Source organism: Centropristis striata, chromosome 18, assembly GCF_030273125.1.
Source record: "Centropristis striata isolate RG_2023a ecotype Rhode Island chromosome 18, C.striata_1.0, whole genome shotgun sequence".
Lineage (NCBI taxonomy): Eukaryota > Metazoa > Chordata > Actinopteri > Perciformes > Serranidae > Centropristis > Centropristis striata.
In genome coordinates this window covers 35,783,901-35,809,906 of record NC_081534.1, presented here as the reverse complement: position 1 = coordinate 35,809,906, position 26,006 = coordinate 35,783,901, and the positions used below count along the sequence as shown (strand labels likewise).

The following is a 26,006-nucleotide window of genomic DNA, read 5'->3' as shown; positions in this document are numbered from 1 at the left end:
CAGTAGTACAGAGGGTGACTAGGAGCAGGACTAGCAGTAGTACAGGGGGTGACTAGGAGCAGGACTAGCAGTAGTACAGAGGGTGACTAGGAGCAGGACTAGCAGTATTACAGAGGGTGACAAGGAGCAGGACTAGCAGTAGTACAGAGGGTGACAAGGAGCAGGACTAGCAGTAGTACAGAGGGTGACTAGGAGCAGGACTAGCAGTAGTACAGAGGGTGACTAGGAGCAGGACTAGCAGTAGGACTTGTTGGTACTGACCAGGTAGTTGTCGTCCTGGAAGGCGTAGTGCAGCGTGGTGATCCACTGACTGTCGCCCTTCACCAGAACGTCTCGCTCCTCTCTGAAGCACGCCGTCTGCACAGGAAGAGATCACACCTTCAGTAGGACTCTTTAATGTGACTCATCCAGTACAACTCGTTCACTACGACTCGCTCACTACAACTCGCTCACTACAACTCGTTCACTACAACTCGTTCACTACAACTCATTCACTACAACTCATTCACTACGACTTGTTCAATACCACTCGTTTAATGCGACTTGTTCGGTACGACTCATTCAGTACCTCTCATTCAGTACCACTCGTTTAATGCGACTTGTTCGGTACGACTCGTTCAGTACCTCTCATTCAGTACCACTCGTTTAATGCGACTTGTTCGGTACGACTCATTCAATGAGACTTGTTCGGTACGACTCATTCAGTACCACTCATTCAGTACCACTCGTTTAATGTGACTCATCCAGTACAACTCGTTCACTACGACTCGTTCACTACAACTCATTCGCTACGACTCATTCGCTACGACTTATTCGCTACGACTCATTCGCTACGACTCGTTCAATACCACTCGTTTAATGCGACTCGTTCAGTACCACTCGTTTAATGCAACTTGTTCGGTACGACTCATTCAGTACCTCTCATTCAGTACCACTCGTTTAATGCGACTTGTTCGCTACGACTCGATCAGTACCACTCGTTTAATGCGACTTGTTCGGTACGACTCATTCAGTACCACTCGTTTAATGTGACTCATCCAGTACAACTCGTTGACTACGACTCGTTGACTACGACTCGTTGACTACGACTCGTTCACTACGACTCGTTCACTACAACTCATTCACTACGACTTGTTCAATACCACTCGTTTAATGCGACTAGTTCAGTACCACTCGTTTAATGCGACTTGTTCGGTACAACTCATTCAGTACCTCTCATTCAGTACAACTCGTTTAATGCAAAATGTTCGGTACGACTCATTCAGTACCTCTCATTCAGTACCACTCGTTTAATGCGACTTGTTCGGTACGACTCATTCAGTGCCACTCGTTTAATGCGACTTGTTCGGTACGACTCATTCAGTACCTCTCATTCAGTGCCACTCGTTTAATGCGACTTGTCCGGTACGACTCGTTGGGTACCACTCGTTTAATGCAACTCGTTCGGTACCACTCGTTCAATGCGACTCGTTCAGTACTACTTGTTCAATCTGACTCGTTCAATGCACTCGTTCAGTACCACTCGTTTAATGCGACTTGTTCGGTACAACTCATTCAGTACCTCTCATTCAGTACCACTCGTTTAATGCAAAATGTTCGGTACGACTCATTCAGTACCTCTCATTCAGTGCCACTCGTTTAATGGGACTTGTCCGGTACGACTCGTTTGGTACCACTCGTTTAATGCAACTCGTTCGGTACCACTCGTTCAATGCGACTCGTTCAGTACTACTCGTTCAATCTGACTCGTTCAATGTGACTCGTTCAGTACGACTTGTTCAATACGATTCATTCACTTCAACTCGCTCAGTACAACATGTTCAGTATGACTTGTTTAATGCGACTCGTTTAATTAGACTCATTCAGTACAACATGTTCAGTATGACTTGTTTAATGCGACTCATTCAGTACCACTGGTTCACTAAGCCTCGTCCAGGAGGTCTCGTTCAGAATGACTCGTTCAATACGACTCGTTCAATACGACTCGTTCAGTACGATTCGTTCGATACCACTTGTTCAATGTGACTCGTTTAATGCGATTCGTTCACTACAACTCGTCCAGGACTCGACTGACCTCGGCTCTCTTCAGCATCTCCCACTTGTTGAGGATTTTCATGGCATACACTCTCTCCGTGTGCTTCATCTTCACCACGGCAACCTGACAACACAAACATAAACAACAACAATCAGATTCATCAGTAAACAGCCTCTCCTGTCCTCTCCTCTCAGCTCTGTGTAAACAGCCTCTCCTGTCCTCTCCTCTCTGCTCTGCGTAAACAGATTCTGACACTAATATCAACATTAAACACAAGCAATGGTCACTTTTTATAACTGATGATGCGTTCAGGGATCGTGGGAAAGTTCAGACTCTAATGATAACGTCTGTTTTACTGTTTCTGTCTGAGACAAACGAGGATTTTTTAAATAAAAGACGTTTCTGTCTGAAACGGGACACATTGTTTTTTATTGTTCATGTGTCATGTTTTTATTTATTTATTGTTGTTTACCAGCTTGTGTCTCTGTTTAACTACAGTCTTTGAATCTAACACTTGATTCACTCTAACACTGAGTCTCTGTTCAAACAGGTTGACACACCTGCGCAGGTATGTAACCTGCTGCCTTCTGATTGGCTGACAGACAACTCACCTGAGGAACCTGTCAGACTCTGTACCTGAGACACACACACACACACACACACACAGAGCTGAACTGTGTACCTGTGTGTGTGTGTTTATCTCCAGGTGTGGCTCTGACACACCTTAATCTGGTATGTGGACAATGTACACACCTGGACACACACACACACACACACACACACACTAACTCAGAGTGTTGAGCTGTCAGAGCCTCTGTATTTGAACTTGAACACTGATAAACTTCATTACCCACAAACCCCTGGTGATGATGTCACTACTAGAGTTAATAATGAGTTTCTATTGGATGTTCACCTGGTGACATCACAACTGATACCTGTGTGTTATTGATGAGTGAATAATAAAAGGTTAAGTTTCCTCTGCGTTAATGTATAAAGAACGTATACAGAACCGTTTACAGAACGGTTAACAGAACCGTCAACAGAACCGTATAAAGAACCTTCAACAGAACCGTATACAGAACCATATACAGAACCATCAACAGAACCATATACAGAACCATCAACAGAACCATATACAGAACCGTATACAGAACCATATACAGAACTATCAACACAACCGTATACAGAACCATAAACACAAACGTATACAGAACGGTATATAGAACCTTCAACAGAACCGTATACAGAATCGATACAGAACTGTATATAGAATGGTTAAAGGAACCTTCAACAGAACCATATACAGAACTATCAACACAACCGTATACAGAACGGTATATAGAACCTTCAACAGAACCGTATACAGAACCGTATACAGAACTGTATATAGAACGGTTAAAGGAACCTTCAACAGAACCGTATACAGAACGGTTAAAGGAACCTTCAACAGAGCCGTATACAGAACCGTCAACAGAACCGTATATAGAACCTTCAACAGAACCTTCAACAGAACCGTATATAGAACCTTCAACAGAACCGTATACAGAACCGTATACACAACGGTTAAAGGAACCTTCAACAGAACCGTATACAGAACGGTTAAAGGAACCTTCAACAGAACCCTATACAGAACCCTATACCGGACCCTATACAGAACGGTTAAAAGTACCATATATAGAACTGTACACAGAACCGTATAAAGAACCGTATAAAGAACCGTATACAGAACCATATACAGAACCGTATAAAGAACCGTATACAGAATCATATAAAGAACTGTATACAGAACCATATACAGAGCCGTATAAAGAACCATATAAAGAAGGGTTAACCGGGTGGTCGGTAGCGTAGTGGGTTACACAGGCGCCCCATGTGTAGAGGCTACAGTCCTCGCTGCAGCTGGCCCCGGTTCGAGTCCCGCATCGGACGGCCCTTTACTGCATGTCTTCAACTATCCTGGCCATTAAAGGCATGAAAAAGCCCAAAAAAATACATAAAAAAAAAAAAAAGAAGGGTTAACAGAACCGTATACAGAACCACAGAACCGTATACAGAACCACAGAACCGTATACAGAACGGTTAAAGGAACCGTCAACAGAACTGTTTAAAGAACCGTATACAGAACCGTATAGAGGACGGTTAATAGAACCATATAGAGAACTGTTATCAGAACCGTATAAAGAACCATATACAGAAAGATATACAGTACCGTACAAAGAACCGTCAACAGAACCGTATAAAAAACCGTATACCGAGCGGTTAACAGAACCGTCAACAGAACCATATAGAGAACGGTTAACAGAACTGTATATAGAACCATATACAGAACGGTTAACAGAACTGTATATAGAACCATATACAGAACCATATACAGAACCGTATAAAGAATTGTCAACAGAACGGTTCCACTCTGAACAGGAAACACAGCTGGCTCACCGCAGGTAAAAACTTTCAAAATAAAAGCGTGAAGGTCTTACCTCTCCGAAAGCTCCTCGTCCAATCACCTTCAGCATCTCGAAGTCGTCTCTATGGAGACGCATGTCCTTCACCGCCGTGGTGAACGGCTTCACTGAGGACACACAGAAGACAGACAGGTTACCAGAGGACAGACAGGCACGTTACCGGAGGACAGACAGTTTACCGGAGGACAGACAGGTTACCAGAGGACAGACAGTTTACCAGAGGACAGACAGACACATTACCGGAGGACAGACAGGTTACCAGAGGACAGACAGTTTACCAGAGGACAGACAGACACGTTACCAGAGGACAGACAGTTTACCAGAGGACAGACAGACACGTTACCGGAGGACGGACACGTTACCAGAGGACAGACAGACACATTACCGGAGGACAGACAGGTTACCAGAGGACAGACAGACACGTTACCAGAGGACAGACAGGCACGTTACCGGAGGACAGACAGTTTACCAGAGGACAGACAGACACGTTACCGGAGGACAGACAGGTTACCAGAGGACAGACAGTTTACCAGAGGACAGACAGACACGTTACCAGCGGACAGACAGACACGTTACCAGAGGACAGACAGTTTACCAGAGGACAGACAGACACGTTACCGGAGGACAGACACGTTACCAGAGGACAGACAGACACGTTACCGGAGGACAGACACGTTACCAGAGGACAGACGGTTTACCAGAGGACAGACAGACACGTTACCGGAGGACAGACAGGTTACCAGAGGACAGACAGACACGTTACCGGAGGACAGACAGGTTACCAGAGGACAGACAGACACGTTACCGGAGGACAGACAGACACGTTACCGGAGGACAGACAGGTTACCAGAGGACAGACAGACACGTTACCGGAGGACAGACAGGTTACCAGAGGACAGACAGACACGTTACCAGAGGAAAGACAGGCACGTTACCGGAGGACAGACAGGTTACCAGAGGACATACAGGCACGTTACCGGAGGACAGACAGGTTACCAGAGGACAGACAGACAGGTTACCAGAGGACAGACAGACAGGTTACCAGAGGACAGACAGGTTACCAGAGGACAGACAGACAGGTTACCAGAGGACAGACAGGTTACCAGAGGACAGACAGACAGGTTACCAGAGGACAGACAGGTTACCAGAGGACAGACAGACAGGTTACCAGAGGACAGACAGACAGGTTACCAGAGGACAGACAGACACGTTACCAGAGGACAGACAGACAGGTTACCGGAGGCGGCTGTGGCTCAGTTGTTAGAGTCAGTTGCCCCCCAACCGAAGGGTTGGTGGTTCGATCCCTGACCGTCGCAGCCTACATGGCGAAGTAACCTTGAGCAAGATACCGAACCCCAAATTGCTCCTGAAGCTGCGTTCATCGGTGTGTGAATGAATTCCCAATGGTGGCAGGTGGCACCGTTTAGGGTAGCCTCTGCCACCAGTATGAATGTGTGTGAACGGGTGAATGAGCGCAGTCTGTAGTGTAAAGCGCTTTGAGTGGTGGCAAATCGACTAGAAAAGCGCTATATAAGTGCAGGTCCATTTACCATTTATCTGTAACTGGTTATTACATTTAGTCATTTATCAGCTTTCATCCAAAGCGACTAACAGGAAGAAGAAAGAATGAAGGTCTAGAGAGGGTTCTCAATTTGGTCTAGAGAGGGTTCTAGAGAGGGTTCTCAGTCAGGTCTAGAGAGGGTTCTCAGTCAGGTCTCCAGAGGGTTCTAGAGAGGGTTCTCAGTCAGGTCTCGAGAGGGTTCTAGAGAGGGTTCTCAGTCAGGTCTCGAGAGGGTTCTAGAGAGGGTTCTCAGTCAGGTCTCAAGAGGGTTCTAGAGAGGGTTCTCAGTCAGGTCTAGAGAGGGTTCTCAGTCAGGTCTAGAGAGGGTTCTCAATCAGGTCTAGAGAGGGTTCTCAATCAGGTCTAGAGAGGGTTCTAGAGAGGGTTCTCAGTCAGGTCTAGAGAGGGTTCTCAATCAGGTCTAGAGAGGGTTCTAGAGAGGGTTCTCAGTCAGGTCTAGAGAGGGTTCTCAGTCAGGTCTCGAGAGGGTTCTAGAGAGGGTTCTCAGTCAGGTCTAGAAGGGTTCTAGAGAGGGTTCTCATTCAGGTCTCGAGAGGGTTCTAGAGAGGGTTCTCAGTCAGGTCTAGAGAGGGTTCTAGAGAGGGTTCTCAGTCAGGTCTGGGGAGGGTTCTCAGTCAGGTCTGGGGAGGGTTCTCAGTCAGGTCTAGGGAGGGTTCTAAGTCAGGTCTAATGAGGGTTCTAGAGAGGATTCTCAATCAGGTCTAGAGTGGGTTCTCAGTCAGGTCTAGGGAGGGTTCTCAGTCAGGTCTAGGGAGGGTTCTCAGTCAGGTCTAGGTAGGGTTCTCAGTCAGGTCTAGAGAGGGTTCTCAGTCAGGTCTAGAGAGGGTTCTCAGTCAGGTCTAGAGAGGGTTCTAGAGAAGGTCATCAGTCAGGTCTAGAGAGGGTTCTAGAGAAGGTTTTCAGTCAGGTCTAGAGAGGGTTCTAGAGAAGGTTCTCAGTCAGGTCTAGTGAGGGTTCTAGAGAGGGTTCTCGGTCAGGTCTAGTGAGGGTTCTCAGTCAGGTCTAGAGAGGGTTCTCAGTCAGGTCTAGTGAGGGTTCTCAGTCAGGTCTAGAGAGGGTTCTCAGTCAGGTCTAGAGAGGGTTCTCAGTCAGGTCTAGAGAGGGTTCTAGAGAAGGTCATCAGTCAGGTCTAGAGAGGGTTCTAGAGAAGGTTTTCAGTCAGGTCTAGAGAGGGTTCTAGAGAAGGTTCTCAGTCAGGTCTAGTGAGGGTTCTAGAGAGGGTTCTCGGTCAGGTCTAGTGAGGGTTCTCAGTCAGGTCTAGTGAGGGTTCTCAGTCAGGTCTAGAGAGGGTTCTCAGTCAGGTCTAGAGAGGGTTCTCAGTCAGGTCTAGTGAGGGTTCTCAGTCAGGTCTAGAGAGGGTTCTCAGTCAGGTCTAGAGAGGGTTCTCAGTCAGGTCTAAAGAGGGTTCTCAGTCAGGTCTAGTGCATGTGTGTGAAAGGGTGAATGAGCGCAGTCTGTAGTGTAAAGCGCTTTGAGTGGTGGCAAATCGACTAGAAAAGCGCTATATAAGTGCAGGTTCATTTACCATTTATCTGTAACTGGTTATTACATTTAGTCATTTATCAGCTTTCATCCAAAGCGACTAACAGGAAGAAGAAAGAATGAAGGTCTAGAGAGGGTTCTCAATCAGGTATAGAGAGGGTTCTAGAGAGGGTTCTCAGTCAGGTCTAGAGAGGGTTCTCAGTCAGGTCTCGAGAGGGTTCTAGAGAGGGTTCTCAGTCAGGTCTCGAGAGGGTTCTAGAGAGGGTTCTCAGTCAGGTCTAGAGAGGGTTCTCAATCAGGTCTCGAGAGGGTTCTAGAGAGGGTTCTCAGTCAGGTCTCAAGAGGGTTCTAGAGAGGGTTCTCAGTCAGGTCTCAAGAGGGTTCTAGAGAGGGTTCTCAGTCAGGTCTAGAGAGGGTTCTCAGTCAGGTCTAGAGAGGGTTCTCAATCAGGTCTAGAGAGGGTTCTAGAGAGGGTTCTCAGTCAGGTCTAGAGAGGGTTCTCAGTCAGGTCTCGAGAGGGTTCTAGAGAGGGTTCTCAGTCAGGTCTAGAGAGGCTTCTCAGTCAGGTCTAGAGAGGGTTCTCAGTCAGGTCTAGAGAGGGTTCTAGAGAGGGTTCTCAGTCAGGTCTAGAGAGGGTTCTAGAGAGGGTTCTCAGTCAGGTCTGGGGAGGGTTCTCAGTCAGGTCTGGGGAGGGTTCTCAGTCAGGTCTAGGGAGGGTTCTAAGTCAGGTCTAATGAGGGTTCTAGAGAGGATTCTCAATCAGGTCTAGAGTGGGTTCTCAGTCAGGTCTAGGGAGGGTTCTCAGTCAGGTCTAGGGAGGGTTCTCAGTCAGGTCTAGGTAGGGTTCTCAGTCAGGTCTAGAGAGGGTTCTCAGTCAGGTCTAGAGAGGGTTCTCAGTCAGGTCTAGAGAGGGTTCTAGAGAAGGTCATCAGTCAGGTCTAGAGAGGGTTCTAGAGAAGGTTTTCAGTCAGGTCTAGAGAGGGTTCTAGAGAAGGTTCTCAGTCAGGTCTAGTGAGGGTTCTAGAGAGGGTTCTCGGTCAGGTCTAGTGAGGGTTCTCAGTCAGGTCTAGAGAGGGTTCTCAGTCAGGTCTAGTGAGGGTTCTCAGTCAGGTCTAGAGAGGGTTCTCAGTCAGGTCTAGAGAGGGTTCTCAGTCAGGTCTAGAGAGGGTTCTAGAGAAGGTCATCAGTCAGGTCTAGAGAGGGTTCTAGAGAAGGTTTTCAGTCAGGTCTAGAGAGGGTTCTAGAGAAGGTTCTCAGTCAGGTCTAGTGAGGGTTCTAGAGAGGGTTCTCGGTCAGGTCTAGTGAGGGTTCTCAGTCAGGTCTAGTGAGGGTTCTCAGTCAGGTCTAGAGAGGGTTCTCAGTCAGGTCTAGAGAGGGTTCTCAGTCAGGTCTAGTGAGGGTTCTCAGTCAGGTCTAGAGAGGGTTCTCAGTCAGGTCTAGAGAGGGTTCTCAGTCAGGTCTAAAGAGGGTTCTCAGTCAGGTCTAGTGCATGTGTGTGAAAGGGTGAATGAGCGCAGTCTGTAGTGTAAAGCGCTTTGAGTGGTGGCAAATCGACTAGAAAAGCGCTATATAAGTGCAGGTTCATTTACCATTTATCTGTAACTGGTTATTACATTTAGTCATTTATCAGCTTTCATCCAAAGCGACTAACAGGAAGAAGAAAGAATGAAGGTCTAGAAGGGTTCTAGAGAGGGTTCTCATTCAGGTCTCGAGAGGGTTCTAGAGAGGGTTCTCAGTCAGGTCTAGAGAGGCTTCTCAGTCAGGTCTAGAGAGGGTTCTCAGTCAGGTCTAGAGAGGGTTCTAGAGAGGGTTCTCAGTCAGGTCTAGAGAGGGTTCTAGAGAGGGTTCTCAGTCAGGTCTGGGGAGGGTTCTCAGTCAGGTCTGGGGAGGGTTCTCAGTCAGGTCTAGGGAGGGTTCTCAGTCAGGTCTAATGAGGGTTCTAGAGAGGATTCTCAATCAGGTCTAGAGTGGGTTCTCAGTCAGGTCTAGGGAGGGTTCTCAGTCAGGTCTAGGGAGGGTTCTCAGTCAGGTCTAGGTAGGGTTCTCAGTCAGGTCTAGAGAGGGTTCTCAGTCAGGTCTAGAGAGGGTTCTCAGTCAGGTCTAGAGAGGGTTCTAGAGAAGGTCATCAGTCAGGTCTAGAGAGGGTTCTAGAGAAGGTTTTCAGTCAGGTCTAGAGAGGGTTCTAGAGAAGGTTCTCAGTCAGGTCTAGTGAGGGTTCTAGAGAGGGTTCTCGGTCAGGTCTAGTGAGGGTTCTCAGTCAGGTCTAGAGAGGGTTCTCAGTCAGGTCTAGTGAGGGTTCTCAGTCAGGTCTAGAGAGGGTTCTCAGTCAGGTCTAGAGAGGGTTCTCAGTCAGGTCTAGAGAGGGTTCTAGAGAAGGTCATCAGTCAGGTCTAGAGAGGGTTCTAGAGAAGGTTTTCAGTCAGGTCTAGAGAGGGTTCTAGAGAAGGTTCTCAGTCAGGTCTAGTGAGGGTTCTAGAGAGGGTTCTCGGTCAGGTCTAGTGAGGGTTCTCAGTCAGGTCTAGTGAGGGTTCTCAGTCAGGTCTAGAGAGGGTTCTCAGTCAGGTCTAGAGAGGGTTCTCAGTCAGGTCTAGTGAGGGTTCTCAGTCAGGTCTAGAGAGGGTTCTCAGTCAGGTCTAGAGAGGGTTCTCAGTCAGGTCTAAAGAGGGTTCTCAGTCAGGTCTAGTGCATGTGTGTGAAAGGGTGAATGAGCGCAGTCTGTAGTGTAAAGCGCTTTGAGTGGTGGCAAATCGACTAGAAAAGCGCTATATAAGTGCAGGTTCATTTACCATTTATCTGTAACTGGTTATTACATTTAGTCATTTATCAGCTTTCATCCAAAGCGACTAACAGGAAGAAGAAAGAATGAAGGTCTAGAGAGGGTTCTAGAGAGGGTTCTCAATCAGGTCTAGAGAGGGTTCTAGCGAGCGTTCTCAGTCAGGTCTAAAGAGGGTTCTCAGTCAGGTCTAGAGAGGGTTCTCAGTCAGGTCTAGAGAGGGTTCTCAGTCAGGTCTAAAGAGGGTTCTCAGTCAGGTCTAGAGAGGGTTCTCAGTCAGGTCTAGAGAGGGTTCTCAGTCAGGTCTAAAGAGGGTTCTCAGTCAGGTCTAGTGCATGTGTGTGAAAGGGTGAATGAGCGCAGTCTGTAGTGTAAAGCGCTTTGAGTGGTGGCAAATCGACTAGAAAAGCGCTATATAAGTGCAGGTTCATTTACCATTTATCTGTAACTGGTTATTACATTTAGTCATTTATCAGCTTTCATCCAAAGCGACTAACAGGAAGAAGAAAGAATGAAGGTCTAGAGAGGGTTCTAGAGAGGGTTCTCAATCAGGTCTAGAGAGGGTTCTAGCGAGCGTTCTCAGTCAGGTCTAAAGAGGGTTCTCAGTCAGGTCTAGAGAGGGTTCTAGATAATGTTCTCAGTCAGGTCTAGTGAGGGTTCTAGAGAGGGTTCTCAGTCAGGTCTAGTGGGGGTTCTAGAGAGGGTTCTCAGTCAGGTCTAGTGAGGGTTCTCAGTCAGGTCTAGAGAGGGTTGTTAGTCAGGTCTAGAGAGGGTTCTAGAGAGGGTTCTCAGTCAGGTCTAGTGAGGGTTCTAGAGAGGGTTCTGAGTCAGGTCTAGAGAGGGTTCTCAGTCTGGTCTAGTGAGGGTTCTAGAGAGGGTTCTCAGTCAGGTCTAGAGAGGGTTCTCAGTCAGGTCTAGAGAGGGTTCTTTAAGGAGTAGAGTTATCGTGTGGTGCTAGGAGAGAAGATGCTCTCTGAAGAGCTGATCATGTTTCTGGATTTAGTTAATTAATGATGTGTCGTGGCTCCAGCAGACGGCGCCACTACGTCACGCCATTATAATGTCTCATAATGTCTAATAATGTCACATAATGTCTCATAATGTCACATAATGTCTCATAATGTCTAATAATGTCACATAATGTCTAATAATGTCACATAATGTCTCATAATGTCACATAATGTCTAATTATGTCTCATAATGTCACATAATGTCTCATAATGTCACATAATGTCTAATAATGTCACATAATGTCTAAAGATGTCACATAATGTCTCATAATGTCACATAATGTCTAATAATGTCACATAATGTCTAAAGATGTCACATAATGTCTCATAATGTCACATAATGTCTAATTATGTCTCATAATGTCACATAATGTCTCATAATGTCACATAATGTCTAATAATGTCACATAATGTCTCATAATGTCACATAATGTCTAATGATGTCACATAATGTCTCATAATGTCACATAATGTCTAATAATGTCACATAATGTCACATAGTGTCTCATAATGTCTCACAATGTCAGGAAATGTCTCATAACGTCACATAATGTCTCATAATGTTAGGTAATGTCAGGTAAAGTCACATAATGTCTCATAATGTCAGGAAATGTCTCATAACGTCACATAATGTCTCATAATGTTAGGTAATGTCAGGTAATGTCTCATAACGTCAGGTAATGTCTCATAATGTCATGTAATGTCTCATAATGTCACGTAATGTCTCATAATGTCAGGTAATGTCAGGTAATGTCAGGTAATGTCAGGTAATGTCAGGTAATGTCTCATAATTTCTCATAATGTCAGGTAATGTCACATAATGTCAGGTAATGTCTCATAAATTCTCGTAATGTCAGGTAATGTCAGGTAATGTCACATAATGTCAGGTAATGTCAGGTAATGTCAGGTAATGTCTCATAATGTCATGTAATGTCAGGTAATGTCTTGTAACGTCACATAGTGTCTCATAATGTCTCATAATGTCTCACAATGTCAGATAATGTCACATAATGTCAGGTAATGTCAGGAGATGTCTCATAACGTCACATAATGTCTCATAATGTTAGGTAAAGTCACATAATGTCTCATAATGTCTCATAACGTCAGGTAATGTCAGGTAATGTCTCATAACGTCAGGTAATGTCAGGTAATGTCACATAATGTCAGGTAATGTCAGGTAATGTCTCATAATGTCAGGTAATGTCTCATAATGTCAGGTAATGTCACGTAATGTCTCATAATGTCTCATAATGTCAGGTCATTTCACATAATGTCACATAATGTCACATAATGTCATATAATGTCGCATAATGCCGCATAATGTCACATAATGTCACATAATGTCAGTTAATGTCACGTAATGTCAGATAATGTCACAAAATGTCAGGTAATGTCAGATGATGTCAGGTAATGTCAGGTAATGTCAGATAATGTCACGTAATGTCACGTAATGTCAGATGATGACGCATAAAGTCAAAAAATGTCAGGTAATGTCACATAATGTCATATAATGTCAGTAAATGTCAGTTAATGTCACATAATGTCATATAATGTCAGTAAATGTCAGTTAATGTCAGATAATGTCACAAAATGTCACAAAATGTCAGGTAATGTCAGGTAATGTCAGATAATGTCACAAAATGTCAGGTAATGTCAGATGATGTCAGGTAATGTCAGGTAATGTCAGATAATGTCACGTAATGTCACGTAATGTCAGATAATGACGCATAAAGTCACAAAATGTCAGGTAATGTCTCATAATGTCATATAATGTCGCATAATGTCACATAATGTCACATAATGTCAGTTAATGTCAGATAATGTCACATAATGTCAGTTAATGTCAGATAATGTCAGATAATGTCACAAATGTCAGGTAATGTCAGGTAATGTCAGATGATGTCAGGTAATGTCAGGTAATGTCAGGTAATGTCACGTAATGTCACGTAATGTCACGTAATGTCAGGTAATGTCACGTAATGTCAGATAATGACGCATAATGTCACAAAATGTCAGGTAATGTCAGGTAATGTTACGTAATGTCAGGCAATGTCAGGTAATGTCTCATAATGTCACATAATAAAGTTAAAAAGCAGGACCAGGACCCGGGTCGGACCAGGGACTGGACTAGGACTAGGACCAGGGGCCACAGTAACCCCTGGAGTGCCTCGGAGGTTCTGTGGTGTGTTTTAGAGATTAAAAGCAGAACCAGGACCCGGGTCGGACCAGGACCGGTACCCGGATCAAGACCAGGGACTGGACCAGGACCAGGAACCGGGTCAGACCAGGACCAGGACAGGTACCCGGATCAAGACCAGGGACTGGACCAGGACTAGGACCCGGATCAGGACCAGGACCCGGGTGGGACTCTTACCCCAGTGCAGGAAGTCTGAGACGTGCTTGTCCCTCTTCAGGGGGGTCTGGAGCAGCTCTGTGTAGAAGCAGAGGAGGAGGTCCAGCAGCGCCTCCACGCTCAGACAGCCCGCCACCTCCTGCTGCAGGAGCAGCTCCTCCAGCCGCTTCACCCGGGCCTCCGCCGACATCCTGGACCCTCTTGGACCCTCCTGGACCGGGTCCCGCTCCCCCGCCGCTCCCCGGGCAGCCCCCGCCCCTCAGGCCGCCTCGGAGCCTCCCACCGCCGGCTCCGCTTCCTGCCGAGTCCCGTCGAGCTGCTGCTAGCCGCGGTTAGCTCCTTAGCTCCGGGGAAACATCCCGACCTGTCGCTGATCCGGATCCGGGTGTCGGTGCCGCTCGGCCGGGTCAGAGCCGCTCTGTCCCCGGTGTGTCTGTCCGTCCTCCGCTTTAATCCGATAAATCTGGACTTTGTGGCCGTGTGGAGCCTCAGGCTGGCCGCCGCGGCTCCATGTCCCGGTGGGTCGGTGGGTGGATCGGGTCTGTAGCGGGTCCGGGAGCTCCGGGGCCGGCTGGGCTCCTGCTGCAGGTCCCGGTCCACCGTGTGGAGGTCCCTGGAGGCTCTGGGACGGTTCTCCGGAGGGTTCGAGGCTCCGCCGGTGAGGATCTCTCCGGGAATATGGCTGACCTCAGAACGGATCACCAGCAAGCTAAAACCAGCACAATCCCGTTTCCGGTCTACCAGGAGTTTCACAATAAAACCAGGACAGCAGAGCCGACACAACATGACAAAAAAGACACTAAATGACACATACACACAAAAAAAGACATTAAATTACCAAAAAAAGACACAAAAAGACAAAAAATGACAAAAAAAGACACAAAATGACAACAAAATGACAACAAAAAGACACAAAATGATAACAAAATGACAACAAAAAGACACAAAATGACAACAAAAAGACACAAAATGACAACAAATGACAACAGAAAGACACAAAATGACCAAAAAACACACAAAATAACCAAAGAAAGATATAAAATGACGAAAACTAATAAAGATGATCCAGTAACAGTATTTTATGAGTTAATTAATTAAGATTCTGTGATTAGAATATTAAATATTAAAGAAGATCCAGTAAGCGGAGGGTTCAAATCCCAGGACTAAAGCCCTGCAGGGTGTGTTCCCTGTTGTGTAAAGGGTTAACTCTTTCAGTGTGACTGTAAATAATAAATAATAATAATAAATTAATTAATTAATCTGAATAATTTTACTGTTAAATAAAACAGAAATTATTCACTTTAAATTAAGAATTTAGATTTCTGTCTAAGAATTAATTCATAAAATGATCCATTAAATTTGTTTAGTTTGTTCCAACTAAAGAAAACCTAAAGTAAATATTTACTGTTTGAAATAAACAACCAACTCTTTTACCAAAGCTTTTACTTTGAAGGATGACCCCTCCGGGCCGGAAGTGTGTTGCTGGTTTCCTGTGCTGACTTGACTCACCTGTCCGTCTCTCCCTGAGGAACCCCGAGGCCCCGCCCTCCTGCACCGGAAACGCTCTGGATTCATGACGTCATGCGGTGATTGACAGGAGCCGGGAGAGCCCCGCCCCCCTCCGCGTCTGACGTCATCACCAAATAATCATTTATTTCTCGTTTTTAACTGTTTGTTTATTTAATATTTGACTTTTTCTTAATTTTCTCAATAAAAAAATAAAAATAAATAATGTTATAATAATGTTATAATAATAATAATAATAATAATTATTATTATTATTATTATAATAATAACATAATAATACTCTTGTTTATGTTCCACAATATAAATATCTACATACTGCTGCACTTTTTACACTCACTATATTTATTTACCTTCATAATAGATAAATAAATAAATGAGTTTTTCATTCTTAGTTCATCCTAGTATTTATTATATTTTCATTTAATATGAAAGTTTATTAATAAGTGCTGTTTTAAAAGAAAATTATATATTTTAAAAAATACAGTTTGACTTAAAAAGTAGAAATTATTTTCAATAAGTTGAAGATAAATGTTGTCAGTATTTATAAAAGTAATTCATTTGAATAAATAGATAAACATAAAATAATATTATGTCACCAAACAGCAGAAATCATATATTTATATATAATATAATAATATATTTATATAATATTTATTAACTGATAATAACGTGTTTATGTGCTTTAACTCATTATAATTATTATTTTAATTATTTATTCTAATTTATTTTAAATAAATACAATATTTAAATGCTGCTTACTCAGAAATAACAAATATAATAACTATGTTATAAAATATGCCTTGTACTGATAAGTAATACTGCAATAATAAATAATAATAATAATAATAACAACAACAATAATAATAATAATAATAATAATAACAATAATAATAATAATGAAGAGGATTAGGGCCACACAAGAAAAAAATATTGGACTTTTGATTTTAAAGTCAAAAAGTGAGAACGTTGACGTTCGTGTAGGAAAAACAAAGGGACATAAACGAATAAGGAAACACAAAGTCATATGGCCGTAGACCGTAGAGATATGAAAATTATTAATATATGCAATATTATTTTGCAGGGGAGTTTCTCAAATGCTAGAAATGTGATAGAAATCCATTTTAATAAGAACAAACTATTTGTAAAAAACCCTGTTCATCTATTTATATAAATACTTACATAGTCATTTCCCTCTTTACAACCAATTAGCCTGTCAATGTGTTGTTTTTGATCCAAAAGCAGCGCACTGTTTGATCGAGGTGATCCAGTTATTGAAAAGCTACACAGTCCAAAAAATAAAAAGCAGGATTTTTGTTCTGACATCTGCATTCAAAGCTTTCCTGCTAATTTAGATCAGTATTATCCCACTGACACCAGTCTTGTGACTGAAGGGGCTTAACAGTAACATTGTCTTTGCAATGTGCACAAAATGACTAATAAGAGACACAAAAAGACACAAAATGACTAAAAAAGACAAAAAGACACTAAATGACAACAAAAAGACACCTATCTATCTATCTATCTATCTATCTATCTATCTATCATCTATCTATCTATCTATCTATCTATCTATCTATCTATCTATCTATCTATTTATCATCTATCTATCTATCTATCATCTATCTATCTATCTATCTATCTATCTATCTATCTATCTATCTATCTATCTATTTATCTATCTATCATCTATCTATCTATCTATCTATCTATCTATCTATCTATCTATCTATCTTTGTCTCCCTCTGGTGGTCAAACACAGGAACAACATTTATCTTTGTGTTTTTTTAAACAGCAGCTAAATATTGCTCTGTTCTTTATTTTATTAATAGTTATTAAATTTAACATTTATTCATAAACAAAATAAATAAATGTTCTGTTAATAAATTCAAACAAACAAACAATCAGGTCAGACTGAACTTTATTAAAATCACACCAAACAGACACACTCAATGCTAACAGTTCCCACCTGCTTCCAGTGTTTGTGCTAAGCTAAGCTAACAACATGCCAAGAGCTGCATGTTTTCTGACTCATTATTATTATTGTTTATTATTATTATGACTCAGCTACAAACTCACACACACACACACACCTGGACATTTGACGACAATATTAAAATCAAAACATATAAAAAAAGAGGAAGATAGTTTAATGTTACATTTGAAAGTTAAAATGCAGTAAAAAGAAAGTTTTTAAATTTAATGTCAAATAGTTTTTTTCTGTTTTCATTTAAAAACGCGAAAGTGATTTATTGCATTTCAACTTTTACAGAAATAAAAACAAACGAGAGGATCGTCTCTCGCATGTGTCGTCACAGAGACGAATTCCCACCAAATGTCGTCAAAAACGTCTTTTCTAAGGTTTGGAACAAGAAGTTAAAGCTGCTTCATCCCCAAACAAAACTTCAGGACTCAAAGTGATCCGAGTCAGGAGGCGAGCCAGCTGGACTCGTTATCAAACCACCAGGTCTTCTTTGTTTCCATCTGAAGGTAGAAATCACCTCCTCCTGCTCCTGCTCCTGCTCCTCCTCCTCCTGCTCCTGTCTCCTGGACTCCTCAGTCCGGGTGCTAGCTGGTCTCGGGGATCTGGACCCGGCGGGATGGGACCTCCTGCTCGGCGGCGGCGGTCGGGACGTTGATGTTGGGGTCGTCGTCCACCTGGTAGCACTTCCCCAGGTTCTTGATGACGTTGAAGTTGGAGCGAGCCGTTTCCGCCAGGCTGTTCTCCAGGATCCAGCCGTCAGACTCCAAGTCCGGGTCGCCCAGCCGCAGGACGTTCTCCATGGCTGTCTGCAGGTACCGGACCCCCGTCAGAACCAGCAGCTGGTGGGACGACAAACACAATGGGCCCAGAGACACAGCTGATACTAACAGTGGGCCCAGAGACACAGCTGATACTAACAGTGGGCCCAGAGACGCAGCTGATACTAACAGTGGGCCCAGAGATGCAGCTGAAACTGACAGTGGGCCAAGAGACGGAGCTGATACTAACAGTGGGCCCAGAGACGCAGCTGATACTAACAGTGGGCCCAGAGACGCAGCTGATACTAACAGTGGGCCTAGAGAAGCAGCTGATACTGACCTCGAACATCCAGATGAGCAGCACTATGAGGCCTATGGACTGCATGGTGCTGGTGTAGTGCTCCATCAGGGCGTGGCGGCAGCCCCGCCTCCACAGGTTGAGCTGGCGGCTCCGCAGGTCGAAGTTGAAGTGGGCGGAGCTACTGGTGAGCTGCTGCTGGATGCAGGGCCGCGGGGACGCCACGCTGCAGCAGCTGAAGGGAACGCCGTCCGCCAGGTACCGACCCTCCACGTTACTCCTGAGGCGACTAGAGGGGGAGGGGCCAGTTAGACACGCTCATCATAGTACTGATAGTAGTACTGATAGTACTGCTGATAGTACTACTAATAGTACTGCTGATAGCACTATTGATAGTACTGTACTACTGCTGATAGTACTACTGATAGTACTGCTGATAGTACTTCTGATAGTACTGCTGATAGTACTACTGATAGTACTGCTGATAGTACTAATGATAGTACTGTACTACTGCTGATAGTACTATCAGTACCAGTACTACTGATAGTACTACTGATAGTACTATTGTCTCTGCTGTTCTTTGTTCTGAACTTTAATCCTTTAAACTTCTGAGTTGACTTCCTGTTGACGCTGTGATGTCATGAGTGGCTCCTGAACCTGATTTGACCCCCGCTGGTTAATCCTGATTAATCCACTTGACCTTTGACCCCTGGAGCTTCCAGCTTTAACTGCAGCACCGAAACCCAGAGGGTTCTAGAGAATACACCAGGATCCACTGGAATCCAGGGTGTTCTAGAGAATACACCAGGATCCACTGGAGTCCAGGGGGTTCTAGAGAATACACCAGGATCCACTGGAGTCCAGGGGGTTCTAGAGAATACACCAGGATCCATTGAAACCCAGGGTGCTCTAGAGAATACACCAGGATCCATAGAAAGCCAGAGGGTTCTAGAGAATACACCAGGATCCATTGAAACCCAGGGTGTTCTAGAGAACACACCAGGATGCATTGAAACCCAGAGGGTTCCAGAGAATGCACCAGGATCCACTGGAGTCCAGGGGGTTCTAGAGAATACACCAGGATCCACTGGAGTCCAGGTTGGTTCAAGAGAATACACCAGGATCCACTGGAGTCCAGGGGGTTCTAGAGAATACACCAGGATCCACTGGAGTCCAGGGGGTTCTAGAGAATACACCAGGATCCATTGAAACCCAGGGTGTTCTAGAGAATACACCAGGATCCACTGGAGTCCAGGGGGTTCTAGAGAATACACCAGGATCCACTGGAGTCCAGGGGGTTCTAGAGAATACACCAGGATCCATTGAAACCCAGGGTGTTCTAGAGAATACACCAGGATCCATAGAAACCCAGAGGGTTCTAGAGAATACACCAGGATCCATTGAAACCCAGGGTGTTCTAGAGAACACACCAGGATCCATTGAAACCCAGAGGGTTCTAGAGAATACACCAGGATCCACTGGAATCCAGGGGGTTCTAGAGAATACACCAGAATACACTGGAGTCCAGGGGGTTCTAGAGAATACACCAGAATACACTGGAGTCCAGGGGGTTCTAGGGAATACACCAGGATCCATTGAAACCAAGGGGGTTCTATACAACACACCATGATCCACTGGAGTCCAGGGTGTTGTAGAGAATACACCAGGATCCCCTGGAGTCCAGGGGATTCTAGAGAATACACCAGGATCCACAGAAACCCAGAGGGTTCTAGAGAATACACCAGGATCCACTGAAACCCAGAGGGTTCTAGAGAATACACCAGGATCCACTGAAACCGAGGGGTTCTAGAGAACACACCAGGATCCACTGAAACACCGTGTGTGAACCTCAGCAGATCTGGCTCCACTTTCTCTTTTTTGTGTTTGGTCATTCTGTGTCTTTTTTGGTCATTTTGTGTCTTTTTGGTCATTTCGTGTCTTTTTGGTCATTTCGTGTCTTTTTTTTGGTCACTTACTCCACTACTCTGCTGCTGGTCATGTCCAGGTAGCGGTTGCTGATCCACTGGACCTGGAACCAGTCCCGGTAGCCAGTGTTTCCACAGCACTGGAACTGTATCTGCAGCAAGTCCAGCGTCTTCTTCAGGTAGCAGCGTCCCGGCGTGTCCGTGTCCTTGTAGTAGCGCATGGCGTTCCTCAGGCCCAGGAACAGGGACTCCTCCAGCTGGCTGCGGATGCTGTAGCACATGAGCGCCCCTGCCAGGACGCAGGAGGTGAAGAAGAAGGTGCATACCACGTACGGCATCATCACCATCTTCCAGCGGAGGAACTTGTTGGTGTCGGCGCAGTCCAGGCAGATCTTCCCGCCCAGGAAGTTGATGCAGCATGCCGCCAGGCCCGTGGTGATCAGCATATGTGGCACGTAGAGGATCCCTTGGTCTGACATCACTTCCTGCCACTTCTGGATCTCCACTTTGAGGAACAAGCCCAAGCTGAACAAGATCGCCCCGGTAAGGACGGAGATCCAGTTGAGCAGCCAGAGGACTTGAGCCAGTTTCTGTCTCTCGGCTTTGGTGAAGGTCAGCTTCCCCACCGCCATGTCCGTCCTGCTTCTACGTGTCACGTCCCGGCGGCCAGAAACATGGCCGGAAAACTGGAGAGCCTTACGGTGCCGGACCACTCATGACCGCGAGGTGCCCGCCAAACAACTACGGACCACCTGGACTGAACCGGTTTACACGGACACACATGTTCGAAGCCAAGACTCCATGTTTGTTATACTCCGGAAGTCTCGTGAATCACTTTGGACACATTTCCGGACATCTCTGAAAACAAACATCCCAGTTGTTGGTCCATCCCAGATGGTTTGGTCCATCAGATTTTGGTCCAATCAGGTTTCACTTGCCCCCCATCTGTTTCCCTTTGCTGCCAATATTTGGAAGTTCTTGACTCACAAAATGGGGGTCAGAGGTTGGTGTCCTGGGTCCTGGGTCCTGGATTCTGGGTCCTGGGTCCTGGTCCTGGGTCCTGGGTCCTGGTCCTGGTCCTGGTCTGTCCTCAGAGCAGAGCTGGGGGAATGTGTGTCTGTGGCAGCAACATAAGGAGCTTATTGATGTATTTTGGGCTCAGTCCACGAGTCCCTCAGTTCAGAACCAGGACCAGGAACAGGACCAGGTCTCTGTAGGAAGGGGGTCAGAGTTTGTGGTCATTAATCACATAATCAATAAGAATCATGAAGAGTTATTGATCGTAGAGCAGAGAAACTTTCAGACAACAGAAATAAAGACACAAGTTTACCTGAAGACTGAAGGCTGTGAGACATCCAGCTGCTGTCCGTCCTTCCTGTTGTCCCCCGTTGTCCCCCTGTTGTCCCCTGCCTCCGTCCCCTGCCTCCGTCCCCTGTCTTGTCCCCTGCTGTCTGTCCTCCGTTCAGTTTCACCGCATGAACAAAATATTCCTGCAGAGAAAAAGAGTTTTCCGGCGGCTGACAGCTAATCAGCTTACAGCTAATCAGCCGTAATACTGTCCAACCCCCGTCTGTCCTCTGTCCCCTGTCCTCTGTCTGTTTCTGTTCTTAATATTTTGGTTTCATGGTGTTTGTTTAGTCTTGTTATTTATTGTTGTTACGTATTTATTGATATAAATGTAAGTCATCAGTTCTAATATAATATATATATAACCAATAAAAGAGCCAATAACTCAATTATTGATCACATTAATCTGTTGTTCAGTTAATTAAAGTCATAGTGATGAAAATATATTAAATATGTTAAACGACATATTATTGTAATAGATCACAATAATATCAGATGAAAACATCAATTCAACCCTTTGTCTGCATCACCACCTCATTATTATTATTATTATTATTGTTATTGTAATTACTATAATATTATTGTAATTACTATATTATTATTATATTATTATTATTATTATTATTATTATTATTATTATCATTATCATTATTATTAGTAGTATCATCATCATCATCATCATCATTATTATTATTATTATTATTAGCCTGTGTGTGTGTGTGTGTGCGTGTGTGTGCCCACAGTATCAGTAAAGACGCCAATATACTTGAACAAATGAAACCAGTTAAGCAGGAAATCAACAAGATTCTTAGTGAGGAAATTTAGAAAAAAACTTAGATTCATGAAGCAAAGATATCATGAGGCAGGTCCTAAAGCATCTAAATCGCTCGCATGGAGGTTTAGAAAGCAACATGCTGAAAGTATAATTCATAGAATCAAGGACTCCTTAACAAAAAAAACGAAACTGGAGGGTATTCAGAAAGCATTTGAAACATATTACAAATCATTATATACACAGTCTGATAAAGCAGACGAGTCAACGATTCAGACATTTCTGAATTCATTAAATCTCCCTTCTATCGGGAAAGACCAGAATGAAAAACTTGTGTCTGAAATTTCAATTTCAATAGAAGAAATTGATCAGACAATCTTAGGTTTTGTCTCGACAGGTGAACAAATGAAGAGATGAAGAGATTAACATCAGCAGCACCATCTGGGAGGAGTTCTTTAAAAAGGACTCGTCAAAGATGTTTGAAGTGAATTACAAACAGGTTAATAGGAAAGTGTGTGATGACTTGGAAAGGTGGGGCAGGATAAGGACAATTAAAATAAACATTCTCCCAAGATTATTATATCTATTCACTGCTTCCAGTGGAGGTCATTATATCTATTCACTGCTTCCAGTAGAGGTTATTATGTCTATTCACTGCTTCCAGTAGAGGTTATTATATCTATTCACTGCTTCCAGTGGAGGTTATTATATCTATTCACTGCTTCCAGTGGAGGTTATTATATCTATTCACTGCTTCCAGTGGAGGTTATTATATCTATTCACTGCTTCCAGTGGAGGTTATTATATCTATTCACTGCTTCCAGTAGAGGTTATTATATCTATTCACTGCTTCCAGTGGAGGTTATTATATCTATTCACTGCTTCCAGTGGAGGTTATTATATCTATTCACTGCTTCCAGTGGAGGTTATTATATCTATTCACTGCTTCCAGTGGAGGTTATTATATCTATTCACTGCTTCCAGTGGAGGTTAGTATATCTATTCACTGCTTCCAGTAGAGGTTATTATATCTATTCACTGCTTCCAGTGGAGGTTATTATATCTATTCACTGCTTCCAGTGGAGGTTATTATATCTATTCACTGCTTCCAGTGGAGGTTATTATATCTATTCACTGCTTCCAGTGGAGATTAGGATATCTATTCACTGCTTCCAGTGGAGATTATTATATCTATTCACTGCTTCCAGTGGAGGTTGTTATATCTATTCACTGCTTCCAGTGGAGGTTATTATATCTATTCACTGCTTCCAGTGGAGATTAGAATATCTATTCACTGCTTCCAGTGGAGGTTATTATATCTATTCACTGCTTCCAGTGGAGGTTATTATATCTATTCACTGCTTCCAGTGGAGGTTATTATATCTATTCACTGCTTCCAGTGGAGATTAGGATATCTATTCACTGCTTCCAGTGGAGATTATTATATCTATTCACTGCTGCCAGTGGAGGTTGTTATATCTATTCACTGCTTCCAGTGGAGATTATTATATCTATTCACTGCTTCCAGTGGAGATGATTATATCTATTCACTGCTTCCAGTGGAGATTAGGATATCTATTCACTGTCTTTTGGGTTCAACATTTTTATCAAGTAAGTCAAAGTTAAACATTCATGATCAGGACATAAAGGAGAGGTAACGCTGAAAACACTGATCCCAACATGGCACGGTGAAGATTTTTAACAGATTTTTAGAGGACATAATAGCCGAAGATTTCAGAGGGTTAAATAACATGGGGATGACTTTTTGACTGATGTTGTGCATCAAAGTGTGAAAGGAGATAAAACCCTCTGATCTGACAGAACCCTCATGTGTGTTGATGCTTTAATTCAAAGAACAGGAAAAGTGTCATAGAGGGTAGAGGGTAGAGGGTTTCTTTAATAAATAGAGGCTCAACATACTATATCAAAAGAAACTAGTAGAACCATCTCAGAGGATACGTGGCTTCAAATATGGGAAACCCAGTCGACATCTACTAACTCTTTATTCTGGAAGGAATTCTGTTGGAAACATCTTATTTGTTTGTCTATTGCCCCTAAATAAACAAAAACCCAAATCCATTAATGAGCTGAGAGTTGGTCTGTTCCACATGTTGTTCTGTTCCACATGTTGGTCTGTTCCACGTTGTTCTGTTCTACATGTTGTTCTGTTCCACATGTTGTTCTGTTCCACATGTTGGTCTGTTCCACGTTGGTCTGTTCCACATGTTGGTCTGTTCCACGTTGGTCTGTTCCACATGTTTGTCTGTTCCACGTTGGTCTGTTCCACATGTTGTTCTGTTCCACATGTTGTTCTGTTCCACATGTTGGTCTGTTCCACATGTTGTTCTGTTCCACATGTTGGTCTGTTCCACATGTTTGTCTGTTCCACGTTGTTCTGTTCCACATGTTGGTCTGTTCCACATGTTGTTCTGTTCCACATGTTTGTCTGTTCCACATGTTGTTCTGTTCCACGTTGGTCTGTTCCACATGTTGGTCTGTTCCACATGTTGTTCTGTTCCACATGTTGGTCTGTTCCACATGTTTGTCTGTTCCACGTTGGTCTGTTCCACATGTTGGTCTGTTCCACATGTTTGTCTGTTCCACATGTTTGTCTGTTCCACGTTGGTCTGTTCCACATGTTGGTCTGTTCCACATGTTTGTCTGTTCCACATGTTGGTCTGTTCCACATGTTGGTCTGTTCCACATGTTGTTCTGTTCCACATGTTGGTCTGTTCCACATGTTTGTCTGTTCCACGTTGGTCTGTTCCACATGTTGGTCTGTTCCACATGTTTGTCTGTTCCACATGTTGGTCTGTTCCACGTTGTTCTGTTCCACATGTTGGTCTGTTCCACATGTTGTTCTGTTCCACATGTTTGTCTGTTCCACATGTTGTTCTGTTCCACGTTGGTCTGTTCCACATGTTGGTCTGTTCCACATGTTGTTCTGTTCCACATGTTGGTCTGTTCCACATGTTTGTCTGTTCCACGTTGGTCTGTTCCACATGTTGGTCTGTTCCACATGTTTGTCTGTTCCACATGTTTGTCTGTTCCACGTTGGTCTGTTCCACATGTTGGTCTGTTCCACATGTTGGTCTGTTCCACATGTTGTTCTGTTCCACATGTTGGTCTGTTCCACATGTTGGTCTGTTCCACATGTTGTTCTGTTCCACATGTTGGTCTGTTCCACATGTTTGTCTGTTCCACGTTGGTCTGTTCCACATGTTGGTCTGTTCCACATGTTTGTCTGTTCCACATGTTGGTCTGTTCCACATGTTGTTCTGTTCCACGTTGGTCTGTTCCACATTGGTCTGTTCCACATGTTGGTCTGTTCCACATGTTTGTCTGTTCCACATGTTGTTCTGTTCCACGTTGGTCTGTTCCACATGTTGGTCTGTTCCACATGTTGGTCTGTTCCACGTTGGTCTGTTCCACATGTTGGTCTGTTCCACATGTTTGTCTGTTCCACATGTTTGTCTGTTCCACATGTTGGTCTGTTCCTAATGTTGTTCTTTTCCACATGTTGGTCTGTTCCACATGTTGTTCTGTTCCACATGTTGGTCTGTTCCACATGTTGGTCTGTTCCACATGTTGGTCTGTTCCACATGTTGGTCTGTTCCTAATGTTGTTCTTTTCCACATGTTGGTCTGTTCCACATGTTGGTCTGTTCCACGTTGGTCTGTTCCACATGTTGGTCTGTTCCA

The 26,006-nt window shown here is 44.1% G+C and overlaps 2 protein-coding genes across 3 annotated transcripts in view; both read right to left on the bottom strand.

The window, feature by feature from the left end:
• Positions 1-14,412, bottom strand: part of cdc42bpb (CDC42 binding protein kinase beta (DMPK-like)) — a 44,444-nt gene extending 30,032 nt beyond the window's left edge. The window contains exons 1-4 of one of the 2 annotated variants that reach the window (XM_059356071.1): positions 13,719-14,412; positions 4,513-4,604; positions 2,075-2,158; positions 262-357 (exon numbers count right to left, since the gene is read on the bottom strand). In XM_059356071.1, coding sequence (XP_059212054.1) covers positions 262-357; positions 2,075-2,158; positions 4,513-4,604; positions 13,719-13,887 — 441 coding nt within the window. In that variant the 5' untranslated portion in view covers positions 13,888-14,412. The remainder of the gene's footprint in view (positions 1-261; positions 358-2,074; positions 2,159-4,512; positions 4,605-13,718) is intronic. The other variant, XM_059356072.1, reaches the window with a different exon arrangement.
• Positions 14,413-17,789: 3,377 nt separating this feature from the next.
• Positions 17,790-20,818, bottom strand: LOC131990907 (photoreceptor outer segment membrane glycoprotein 2-like). Its single transcript, XM_059356129.1, has 3 exons — positions 20,238-20,818; positions 18,304-18,550; positions 17,790-18,044 (listed from the first exon to the last, which is right to left on the bottom strand). Exons 1-3 carry the CDS (start codon positions 20,816-20,818, stop codon positions 17,790-17,792), a joined length of 1,083 nt encoding a protein of 360 aa, XP_059212112.1.
• Between the last annotated feature and the right edge of the window lie 5,188 nt (positions 20,819-26,006).